The sequence below is a fragment of the Camelina sativa genome, chromosome 11 (genome assembly GCF_000633955.1).
Source record: "Camelina sativa cultivar DH55 chromosome 11, Cs, whole genome shotgun sequence".
Lineage (NCBI taxonomy): Eukaryota > Viridiplantae > Streptophyta > Magnoliopsida > Brassicales > Brassicaceae > Camelina > Camelina sativa.
The window spans coordinates 27,374,787-27,388,205 of record NC_025695.1 but is presented as its reverse complement, the minus strand read 5'-3'; the positions used below and the strand labels follow the sequence as shown (position 1 = coordinate 27,388,205).

The window sequence follows — 13,419 nt, the reverse complement described above, 5'->3', positions numbered from 1 at the left end:
TTACATAACACAACATTTAGTTTTGCATAATGTTCTTCATGTTCCTGATTTTTGTTTTAACTTGATTAGTGTTAGTTGTTTAGTTCAAAGTTTGTTTTGCTCTGCTCATTTCTTTCCCAATTGTTGTCTTATACAGGAACTTTCACGAGGATTGATGATTGGGAGGGCTAGAATTCATCATAACCTCTATATTCTTGAGACAGAATCCACAACCCTCTCATCATCTTTTCCTGCGGTTTGTTCCTTTTCTGCTTCTACGGTTGCTTCTGGTCTTCTATGGCATCAGCGTCTTGGACATGCGTCACCAGCTGTTTTGAGTAAACTTGTTAGTGTCATTCCTTCTTTACAGTCTTTAGTTTCTAATAATACTCAGTGTCAAATTTGTCCTTTAGCAAAACAGAAAAGGCTAGCTTATGTTTCAAATAATAATCTTGCTAAGAAACCTTTTGATCTCATTCATATGGATACTTGGGGTCCTTTTAGTATAGAGTCTGTTGAGGGTTTTAGGTATTTCTTAACCTTGGTAGATGACTGTACGCGTGTAACCTGGATCTATATGATGCGCAATAAAAGTGATGTTTCTACTATTTTTCCAGTTTTTATCAAAATGATTTCTACTCAATATGATTCTAAAATCAAAACAATAAGATCAGATAATGCACCTGAGCTAGTTTTTCATGAAATAGTTAAAGAACAAGGGATGATACATCAATTTTCATGTGCATATACACCTCAACAAAACTCTGTCGTTGAAAGAAAACATCAACATCTTTTAAATGTGGCTAGAGCTTTGTTATATCAATCGAATATACCTTTGAAGCATTGGAGTGATTGTGTTTTAACTGCAGTGTTTTTGATTAATCGTTTACCTTCGCCTTTGTTAAATGATAAATCTCCTTTTCAATTGCTTTATGATAAACAACCTGATTATCTTAAACTCAAAAGTTTTGGTTGCTTATGTTTTGTTTCTACTAATGTCAATGATAGGAATAAATTTTCACCTCGAGCAAAGCCTTGTGTTTTTCTTGGTTATCCGACTGGTTATAAGGGCTATAAACTGCTAGATTTAGAGTCTCCTATATCTCGTAATGTTGTCTTTCATGAAAATGTTTTTCCTTTTAAAACATCAAATTTGTTATCTACTGCAGTTGATATGTTTCCAAATAGTGTACTTCCTTTGCCTGCACCATCACAATTTGTTGATTCCATGTCTTTTCTTGATGATGATGCTATTGAAATTGATATTCCTGATCTTCCTGATGCATCTCATGCATCTTCATCACATACACCACGGGATCTTAGTATCGTTCCGGAAGAGAACACTGCTCGTACACATGAAACAAGTACTGCTTCTTTACCCATGGCTAGACCTAAACGAACTACTAAGACTCCCTCCTATGTTTCTGAATATCATTGTGCGTTAGTCCCTTTTATCTCTACAGACCCACCGTTATCACTTCCATTTATACCACCAGTAAATCAACCTCTTGCTAAACCAATTACTACTCCTTATCCCATTTCTTCTGTTGTTTCTTATGACCGTTTCAATCCTTTGTCTCAATCCTATATTTGCTCTTACAGTCTTGAAACTGAACCTAAAACCTTTGCCCAAGCCATGAAATCTGAAAAATGGACAAATGCAGCAGGTGATGAACTTAATGCTCTTGAATCTGCACATACTTGGGATGTTGAATCCTTACCCCCTGGTAAGAATGTTGTTGGTTGCAAATGGGTGTTTACTATAAAGTATAATCCTGATGGTTCAGTGGAGAGATATAAAGCTAGGTTGGTTGCTCAAGGGTTTACACAACAAGAAGGTTTGGATTACATCAAAACATTTTCTCCTGTGGCAAAGTTGACTAGTGTGAAACTACTATTGGTGCGGCTGCTAAGAAAGGGTGGAGTTTAACACAGATGGACGTCTCTAATGCATTTTTACATGGAGATTTGGATGAAGAAATTTATATGAGTTTACCTCAAGGGTATACTCCTCCACCAAATGTCACCTTGCCTCCTAATCCGGTATGTAGACTTCGCAAATCTCTTTATGGCTTGAAGCAAGCTTCTCGCCAATGGTATAAGCGTTTATCCTCTGTTTTGTTGGGTGCAAATTTCATTCAGTCACCTGCGGATAATACACTTTTTGTCAAGGAGAGACCCGGATCATTCATTGCAGCTTTGGTTTATGTTGATGATATTATGATAGCTAGTAATGATGATAATGCAGTGGAGAGTTTGAAGGCATTATTACGGTCTGAATTCAAAATTAAGGATCTTGGACCTGCTAGATTTTTCCTTGGACTTGAAATCTCACGCTCTTCCAAAGGTATCTCGGTCTGTCAGAGAAAATATGCACAGAACTTGTTGGAGGATGCTGGTTTACTTGGTTGTAAACCAAGTCCACTCCCAATGGATCCTAGTCTCCATCTTACTGCAACAATGGGAACACCTCTTCCTAATCCTCGGTCGTACAGGGAACTTGTTGGACGATTACATTACCTCACCATCACAAGACCGAATATCACGTTTGCTGTCCATCAACTAAGTCAGTTTATCTCTGCACCTTCCGATATTCACCTTCAGGCGGCTCATAAGGTCCTCAGGTATATCAAGAATAATCCTGGACAAGGTCTAATGTACTCTGTTGATTCAGAGATATGCTTGAATGGTTTCTCGGATGCTGATTGGGGAAATTGCAAGGATACAAGGCGATCAATAACTGGTTACTGCATTTATCTTGGTGATTCTCTGATCTCGTGGAAGTCAAAGAAACAGAGTGTAGCGAGCCGTAGCAGCACAGAGTCAGAATATCGTAGCATGGCACATGCGACTTGTGAGATTATTTGGCTGCAACAGCTCTTAACGGACCTACATCTCCATGTGACTAGTCCTGCTAAGCTTTACTGTGACAATAAATCGGCTATGCATATTGCGATGAATCCAGTTTTTCATGAGAGGACAAAGCACATTGAGATCGACTGTCACACGGTTCGTGATCAGATTAAAGCTGGCAAGCTCAAGGTTTTTCATGTACCATCAGAAAACCAGCACGCAGACATTCTCACCAAACCGCTTCATCCAGGTCCTTTCTATGGATTGCTTTCTAAGATGTCATTATCAAGTCTTTATCTTCCAAACCAGACACCTTTGAAGATAACGACTTGAGAGGGGCGTATTAGATACATGAGGATTGGTTCAACCGGATATCGGTTATCTCTGGTTTACTTAGTTTGGTTTAATGAGATGTTTGTATATAAGGAGATGAGATTAATTCTCCTAAACTAAGCTTTGTAATTCACATTTATTTTCTGTTAAGAAAGTTAGTCAGAGCCTTAATTGCTCTCCTCTTCTTCTTCTTCTCCGATGTACTTCTCCGGTGAATCAGAATCTTAATAAAACGTAAAAGAGAGGATACAGAGGCGAACGACAGTGAAGCAGTTCTGCTCAGTTCGTCCAAAGTAGTGATCCGAGAGAGTGGAGAAAGCAGCAGTTCCTCAAGGAACAACCAGTATAGAGGCACGGTGGGCCCTAATCCACCACATCCACCATGAATACAGCCTGCTGGAACTGTTAAGGGCTTGGCATAGACCTTACAGTTCGACGCCTTAAGGAGATACAACGGATGTATCTCCCGGACATGTTATGCCTAATGGAAACAAAACAGCAGGATACCAAGATTAATGAAGTCGCTTATGATTTGGGGTATTCTCTGTTTGTAGCAGTTCCACCACAAGATATAAGTGGTGGAATGGCTGTGCTTTGGAAAAATCCAGTATCTGTTTCAGTTATTTCCCTTTCAGCTCATCTTGTAGATATGCAAATCTGCTTCAATGGAATTTCGTTTTATTTGTCGGTTGTCTACGGTTATCCATATCAAAGTCGCAGACACTATTTATGGAATTTACTAGAAACTATATCAGATATGAGACAAGATCCATGGTTAGTAATGGGAGACTTCAATGAGATAAAAGGAAACGAGGAGAAAAAAGGAGGCCCACAAAGACCAGAGATATCTTTTGCTGATTTCAGACATATGATCACCACCTTTGATTTCCATGATCTAAAGTCAATAGGAGATAGATTCTCTTGGACAGGGAAACGTCATACTCATGATGTTTGGTGCTGTTTGGACAGAACAATGGCCAATCCAGAATGGTTAACTCTCTTCCCATCAGCTCTAACAGAATTCCTCCCTTTTGAAGGATCAGATCATCGACCACTTGTTATGAGCTTCTGTCACACACCAGACCAGCGTAGGAAACATTTTCGCTATGACAGTCGATTGATCAAACGAGAAGGATTCAAAGATATGGTGGTTACAGATTGAAAAAATCAAGACACTTCCAATTCTCTCTCAGATAGAATAAGAGGAATCCGCTGCACAATTGCCAACTGGAAAAAGGACAATAGATTGAATGCAACTGTCATGATCAGTACGCTGAAAAAGGAATTAGACCGGGCTTTGACCAATGGCACACACTCGACACAAGAAATCAACAGAGTAAGATGCGAGTTGTCTCAAGCCTATCGGGATGAAGAACACCATTGGAAATTAAAGAGTAGGAATACTTGGCTTACTCTTGGAGATAGAAACACAAAGTATTTTCATGCAGCAGCAAAAGAACGAGTTGCAAGGAACAGAATATTGGCGATAGAGGATTCAGGAAGAGTTTACATAGGTGAAAGTGAGATAGGTGACATCGCAGAATCTTTTTTCACAAACCTCTTCAGATCGACAAGAACACAGGATCAATATTACACAGAGGTGTTTCAGGGTATGGAACCAAAGGTGACTAATGCTATGAATGCTGATTTACAGCGTATGGTAACAAAGGACGAGATAACAAATGTTGTTTTCAATATTGGTGCTGATAGAGCACCAGGTCCAGATGGAATCACAGCTGCTTTCTATCAACAATTTTGGGCAGACATAAAACAAGAAGTCATTGCAGAGATTATGTATTTTTTCAGAGAGGGCAGCATGAAGGAAAACTTAAACCACACAAACATATTCCTCATCCCAAAGGTGGAAGTTTCGACAACCATGAGTGAGTTTCGACCAATTGCTTTGTGCAATGTAAACTACAAAATCATCTCAAAAATCTTAGTCGAACGCCTGCAATGCCACTTATCGTCTATTGTGTTAGAGAACCAAGCAGCTTTTATCAAAGGATGTAACATAATGGATAATGTCATCATAGCCCATGAGATGATCCACCCACTGAAAAAAAGAAAACGTTGGGCGAACAGCTACATGACGGTGAAGACAGTGCAGCATATGGGATTTGAGTGGCAATTCCTACGGGAGACTATGCAGCATATGGGATTTGATACAGTCTGGATCAACTGGATAATGAATTGTGTAGAAACAGTTAGCTACTCGGTTCTGATCAATGGAATCCCATGAGGACATATCACACCTGAAAGAGGAATCAGACAAGGTGGTCCTTTATCCCATTACCTTTTCATCCTATGTGCCTGATTTTTTAAGTCATCTACTATCAAAAGCTGCAAGAGAAGGCAAACTAAAGGGTATGAAGATCAGCAACACATGACCATCGATCAATCATTTATAATTTGCGGATGATGCTCTCTTCTTTTTTCCGCCCATCCAAAGTCATGCACTACAGTCATGAAAATCTTATCAACATATGAGAGAGTTTCTGGTCAAGCTGTAAATCTCAATAAATCTGCAATCACTTTTGGCTCAAGAGTAAGGTCTCAGATCAAAACAAAGCTAAGAAGGATCCTCAATATTCACAATGACGGAGGCTGTGAGAAATATCTTGGTTTACCTGAGTAGGTAGGCCAGAAGAAAAAAGAAATCTTCAAATGTGTGGTGGATAAGGTGCAGAAGCGTACTCAGAGTTTGAAGAACCGATATTTATCAGAGGCTGGTAAAGTGGTACTAATTAAGACGGTGGCTCTGGCTACACCGATCTACACGATGAACCGATGTTTTAAACTACCAAAAGGGACCTGCGCTGAGATCAATAATGAAGATGTGATATATGTTCAAAAGGTGAACTACTTCAGAAGAACAAAGTACATGTACAAATACAGAACATCGGGATGTTTATTAACAATCAAGAAGACTTACACAAGAGTAGAAGGCACGAGAAGCTTCTAGAAGAGTAAAGAACTTCATGTTTACAATAGGAATGTAAACATGAGGAAAGAAGGAAATTTCCTTAAACATAAAGGAAAAGGAAATTGTCTAATTCCTATTAGGATTAGAATAGGTAGATTGCCTATTGTATGGCAAAGAGCTAGTTCTATAAATAGGGTGCTAAGGCCGATTGAACACTTTAGCACAAACAAGAGAAAGTTAACCTAGCTACTAAGTTTTAGTCTTTAAGAAAAGAAAAGAGCTAAGAACTTAGAGAGAGCGTGAGGTTTCATTAAAGAGAGTTTTGAGAGATTAGAAAATTGTTTAGAACAAACTTGTAAACAGATTTTCTATTAATCAAAAGAGAGTTTAAAGAAATCATTGTTTCATAGATCAGATCATAAGTTCTCACACTTTCAATTGGTATCAGAGCAACACTTGTTCAGATTACTACAGGTGAGATTCTGCGGACAGGATGGATAGCTACGGAGATCTGATCAACAACAACAAAGTCATCTTGGATGATGGAAAATATGGGTTTTGGAAGTCGAGGATCAAATCCATCATAGGAGGTATTGACCGCCTTGCTTGGAAGACTGTTCTAGAAAAGTGGGAGGAACCAACGATCAAGGATGAATCAGGCAAGCGAATTCCCAAACCCGAAGCAGAATGGACTGATGAAGAACAAAAGAGATCAAAATACAACTCAAGAGCCTTAAGTGCTATTCATTGCAGTGTTGGGAGAAAACAGTTTGATTTGATTCAAGGATGTGAAACTGCTAAAGAAGCATGGGATATCCTTCAAATTCATTATGAAGGTACAACAAAAGTGCAGAATTCAAGAAAGGATATGTTGGCTTCTAGATTTGAGAATCTAAAGATGGAGGAACATGAATCAATTTCAGACTTTAGTTCAAAGTTGAGTGCTCTATCACAAGAAGCCTTAACTCTTGGGAAGACGTATAAGGATCAGAAGTTAGTCAAAAAGTTTTTAAGGTGTCTTCCATCTAGGTTTATGGGATACAAAACAGCCTTAACTGTCTCTCAAGATTTAGAAAATCTCAGTTACGGTGAAGTGGTTGGAATGCTACAGGCACACGAGATGGACCTTAATGGGATTAAGAAATCAAAAGGAATAGCTCTAGCAGTAAGCAAAGACTTAACTGATCAAGGAGAAGAAGATGTTGTGAGCTTGTTGGTAAGAAGATTTGATCGAGCTTTAAGAAGGATAGAACAAGGTCAAGGTCAAAAGAAGAGTAATTCATTCAAGAAGACAAGTGAAGACAAAAAGGCTGATATGCAGTGTCATGAATGTAAGGGATATGGTCATTTTATCCGAGAATGTCCAACAATCAAGTTACGAGATGCCAAGTGCACAATCTGTAAAGGGACTGGACACACACATGAGGAATGTGTGAGCAACTCTAAAGTCAAGAAAGAAAAGTCTATGATTAGCATTGAGAATGAATCAGATAGTGATAGCAGTAGCGAAGAAGAACTCATTAATTTAGTAGCTATGGTGGGTATTACTGAATTTGAGAATGGGGAAGAAGTAACTGATTCAGAATCAGAAGGAGATGAAGTTCTTGACATTGTTCAGAGTTACAAGGAAGTGCGAAATACACTTATTTCTCTAGGAAAGGAAAATCAAGTTTTGATAACTGAAAAACTTCGTTTAGAAGCACTTGTTATGTCGTTACAGAATGAATTGGTGGATGAGAAAAAGCTGGCTAAAGATTCGCTAGATCTGATGAAAGAGAAGTTGGTCTTATCGGCAAAAGCTGACAAGCTTGAAGAAGAGCTACTTAGAGAAAGGAATAAATCTACAGAACTACAAACTGAATTAGACCAACAAAATAGGAAGATTCATATGTTTGCAGGAACCAAGCAACTTGACAAAATTTTGAGCTATGGGAGAACTGAGAAGACTCATAGAGGATTAGGCTTTAATGAGAACATGGGAGCTAAATCACAGACAACCAAATTTGTATCTGCGGGAGCCTATCAATCTGAGAAGGAGACATCTTATGGTGTTTCTAATGGATCTTTGACTTGTTACTTTTGTGGAAAAATCGGTCACTACAAACGTTTTTGTTACAAATATTGGCAGAAGGTCTGTACCTTAAAGCAACAAGGAAGATTTTTCTGGAATGGAGTTAGAAGACAAGTTTGGATGAAGAAAGCTGACCTATATCAATCGGAATCAATGGTAGCCTCAGGATCAGGGTTTAGATGCAATATGGCCATGATTACTGAAGAACAAGAAAAAACGGAATCAATGTGCGATATGGCTTTGATTACTGAAGAACAAGAAGACACGGAGCCTTGGTTTTTTGACAGCGGTTGCTCAAGACATATGACTGGAACAAAGAGTAATCTACAGAATATCAAGAAATTGAAAGGAGGTACAGTAACATTTGGAGATGGAAGTCATGGTTTTATACAAGGCAAAGGTACAACACGTGATACAGAGCTTCCACAACTGGTGAATGTGTATCTAGTTCAAGGACTGCGTGCAAATTTAATAAGCATTAGTCAACTCTGTGACGAAGGATTGTCAGTTTTATTCACAAAAGTTGATTGCAAAGCATTGGATGAGTCGGGTAATGTCAAGTTATATGGTGTAAGATCTGGGAATAATTGTTACATGTGGGAGAAACATTCAATCAAATGCTACAGTGCTAGAGGGAGTATAGATCTATGGCATCAACGACTTGGACATATGAATACAAGGAATCTTGCTACTCTTGTGAATAAAGAGATAATTCGAGGAGTACCTAAGCTTAAAGGGGAAGACAATATGGTGTGTGGGCCTTGTAATCAGGGAAAGCAGGTCAAAATTCAGCACAAAAAGGTTCCAGATGTTCAGTCAAAATCAGCTCTGGATCTGGTTCACATGGATTTAATGGGACCAATGCAAGTAGAAAGCCTAGCAGGAAAGAAATATGTGTTTGTTTTAGTTGATGATTACTCCAGATACACTTGGGTTTGTTTTATTCGTGACAAATCAGATACAATAGACAACTTCAAGATTTTAGCTTTACAACTACTGAATGAACGAGGAGGAATCAAGAAAATTCGAAGTGATCATGGTGGAGATTTTCAAAATGAGGCTATGAAGGAGTTTTGTGAGCAACATGGGATTGCACATCAATTCTCAGCACCAAGGACTCCACAACAGAATAGAATAGTAGAAAGAAAGAATAGAACTCTTCAGGAAATGGCTAAGGCAATGATACATGGAAATCAAGTTCCTAAGAAATTCTGGGCTGAAGCATTGAACACTGCGTGTTATATAATTAACAGAGTTTATGTCCGAAGGGATACTACAAAAACACCCTATGAGTTGTGGAGAGGCAAAACACCAAATCTGAGTTACTTCCATGTGTTTGGATGCAAATGCTATATCTTAAATGACAAAGATTATCTTGGCAAATTTGATTCCAGAAGTGATGAAGGCATGTTTTTGGGTTATGCCGAAAGTAGTACAGCATTCAGAGTCTACAACAGACGTACAGGTTTAATCATGGAATCAGTGAATGTAGTCTTTGACGATCAATCTGTAGCTGTACAAGATGATGATTCAGACAGTGATTCAGAACAGGTAAGCATCACTAAAGCACACAATGAAGTTTCTGAGTTGGATGTTCCAGTTACAAAACCAGAAGAAGTACAACAAGTTCATAAGAATCATTCCGCATCTGATGTTATTGGGGACTTAAATGAGAAAATGAAGACTCGAGGAGTGCAGATTGACTTTAAGAAAATGACAAGTTACTTTACAACTCTAGAAACTGTTTTCTATGAGTGTTTTGTGTCAATGATCGAACCAAAGAATCATATAGAAGCTGTTCAAGATGATTTTTTGATTATAGCCATGGAAGAAGAACTAGAACAGTTTGAGCGTAATGATGTTTGGGAACTGGTTCGTAGACCAATAGATGTGAATATTATTGGTACTAAGTGGATTTTCAAAAACAAGATTGATGAGAGTGGTGTTGTAATTCGCAATAAAGCAAGATTAGTTGCACAAGGGTATACACAGATTGAAGGTGTAGATTTTGAAGAAACTTTTGCACCAGTAGCAAGGCTTGAGTCAATAAGACTGTTTCTTGGAATGGCTTGCATTCTGAACTTCAAAGTTTTTCAAATGGATGTTAAGAGTGCCTTCTTGAATGGGATCTTGCAAGAGGAAGTGTATGTTGAACAACCCAAAGGGTTTGAAGATCCAGTTAGGCCTGAGTATGTATATAAACTAAAAAAGGCTCTTTATGGTTTGAAGCAAGCCCCAAGAGCTTGGTATGAAAGGCTGACTAGTTTTCTTATGGAGCAGAACTATAACAGGGGAAGTGTGGACAAGACTCTGTTTATTTTGGAACAAGGTGGTGATATTATGATGGTTCAAATTTATGTTGATGACATTATCTTTGGAAGTACTTCAAAAGAGTTGGTGGATAGATTTGTGAGTAGTATGACACAAGAATTTGAGATGAGTCTGGTTGGAGAATTGAAGTATTTTCTTGGGTTGCAGATTACACAGTCAGATCAAGGTATTTTTATTTCACAAAGTACTTATGCTAAACAACTTCTTAAGAAGTTTCAGATGGATAAGTGCAAAGAAGCTGTGATACCTATGAGCACTTCATTGAAACTGTCAAAAGATGTTGATGGTAAGGATGTAGATGTCAAGCAATACAGAGGAATGATTGGGAGCTTACTATATCTTACAGCTAGTAGACCAGATTTGAGTTTTAGTGTGGGTATATGTGCAAGGTATCAGTCAAAACCAAAACAGTCTCATCTTGAAGCAGTCAAGCGAATTATCAAGTATGTCAAAGGAACTGTTGATTTTGGGATTTGGTACTCTAAAGGTTCGAACAAAGGGTTGGTTGGTTACTGTGATGCAGATTATGCAGGAAGTGTAACAGATCGAAAGAGTACAAGTGGAGGTTGTTTCTTTCTAGGCAACAATCTAATAGCCTGGTTGAGTAAGAAGCAAAATTCAGTGTCCTTGTCTACAGCTGAATCAGAATATATAGCAATGGGGAGTTGTTGTACTCAATTATTGTGGATGAAGCAGATGTCAGCTGATTATGGTATGGATTCAGGGGAACTAAAAGTATATTGTGATAACAAAAGTGCAATTGATATCTCTAAGAATCCTGTTCAACATTCAAGGACCAAGCACATTGATGTAAGACATCACTTTATCAGAGAACTGGTTGAGAGAAAGCAGGTTCAGATTGATCATGTTGATACTGAAGATCAGTTAGCAGATATATTCACAAAGGCTTTAGATTTTAATCGTTTTTCAACTTTAAGAAATTCAATTGGGGTTTGTGAGATGTGAGTCTTTGTTGGGCTGGTTCAAGAGCAAGATCGAGAAGATGTTGAGTTTAAGGTTAATTAATCGGTTTAATTTGAGCGGATTATATGATGTTGATTATATTTTGGAGAAAACCGGTTTAATTTTGGTTTAAGTTTTAAGAAGATTTGCTCGAGACTTGTTTTGGTATTGTCTTTGGTTGTATCGAAGAAGGAAAAAAAAACATTGTGTGGTGTTCTTCGGGTGTATCGACGATTTGAGAAGATGGTGAGATCAACTCGACGAGGGTTGGTAAGAGGAGGAAGGAGATCAACGGAAACTCGAGATGATGGTAGGTTTAGTCGACCTCAGTTGGTTGATGAATCGAGTAGTGATGAAGATCAATCTCACTTTGTCGATAAATCCGGTGGTGATGCTCAAATCGATTCAATAGAAGATGAAGAATCTTCAAAGAATGAATTGGCACAAGAAATTAGCGATGAAGAAACCATTGGTAATGAGGAAATCGATTCTGACTCTGAGGAAATTCGTGTGCAAGAATCGCTTAAGCGTCGAACAGTAAAACAGAGAAAGACAAAGCAAAGATATTTCTCTACACCAAAGCGGTCAAAATTCGCAGAATCAAGTGACAAGAGGACAAGGGGAAAGTTTAGGTCTGATGTGTTTGTGTCAAAAGCTGCTCAAGCCAGGTATTCCCAGCTTATAACTAGGGAGTTTATAGAAGAAAGGAATTTAGATTTCTCGCAACCTGATGAATTTGGGATTTTTGATAAAATCATGGAGTTGGGATTACAAGAATCAGTTCAAGGGTTATCGTTATATGTCAAGGAAGTGATATGTGAGTTTTATGCCAATTTACCAAACGAAAAGGCCAAAGATGGTGTTAAGGTGTTCATTAGAGGGCAGTGGTATGAATTCTCTCCTAGGATGATCAATGAGGCGTTTAATCTAGATTATTTGACTTTAGATGAGAACAAAGCCAGTGATGCGGTTAATAAGCTGAGTAAGAATGAGCTTGCAGTAGTTCTAAGTGGAAAAGATAAGTTGCCTTGGTCGAAGTTGAAAGTTAGGGATCTTCCTGGAGAGGTTGCAGCTCTTTTGATGTTCGCGGCTTATAACTGGGTTCCATCTGGTCATCCGAATCATCCTTCAGTCGAACGTGCTCGAGTTGTGTATCAGCTGATTAAAGTNCCTTGTCTACAACTGAATCAGAATATATAGCAATGGGGAGTTGTTGTACTCAATTATTGTGGATGAAGCAGATATCAGCTGATTATGGTATGGATTCAGGANTCAGATTGTGGGTATGAAGTGGAGTGATCCTTCAAGGCGTGTGATTTTTTCTCAGACCNAAAGCAGGTTCAGATTGATCATGTTGATACTGAAGATCAGTTAGCAGATATATTCACAAAGGCTTTAGATTTTAATCGTTTTTCAACTTTAAGAAATTCAATTGGGGTTTGTGAGATGTGAGTCTTTGTGGGGCTGGTTCAAGAGCAAGATCGAGAAGATGTTGAGTTTAAGGTTAATTAATCGGTTTGATTTGAGCAGATTATATGATTTTGATTATATTTTTGGAGAAAACCGGTTTAATTTTGGTTAAAGTTTTAAGAAGATTTGCTCGAGACTTGTTTGATTTATGAAGCATAGGTTGTATCGATGGGGAGAAGATAAAAAAAAAAGATAATAATAAGACTTTTTATTTGGTATTGTCTTTGGTTGTATCGAAGGAAAAAAAAAAAAATTGTGTGGTGTTCTTCGGGTGTATCGACGATTTGAGAAGATGGTGAGATCAACTCGAAGAGGGTTGGTAAGAGGAGGAAGGAGATCAACGGAAACTCGAGATGATGGTAGGTTTAGTCGACCTCAGTTGGTTGATGAATCGAGTAGTGATGAAGATCAATCTCACTTTGTCGATAAATCCGGTGGTGATGCTCAAATCGATTCAATAGAAGGTGAAGATTCTTCACAGAATGACCAATCG

The 13,419-nt window shown here is 38.3% G+C and overlaps 1 protein-coding gene across 1 annotated transcript; it reads left to right on the top strand.

The window, feature by feature from the left end:
• Positions 1,915 to 3,165, top strand: LOC109127358 (uncharacterized mitochondrial protein AtMg00810-like). Its single transcript, XM_019231970.1, has one exon. It carries the CDS (start codon positions 1,915 to 1,917, stop codon positions 3,163 to 3,165), a length of 1,251 nt encoding a protein of 416 aa, XP_019087515.1.

Coding starts and splice junctions, on each gene's coding strand:
- LOC109127358 (XM_019231970.1), top strand. CDS start 1,915: ATGGACGTCTCTAATGCATTTTTACATGGAGATTTGGATGAAGAAATT.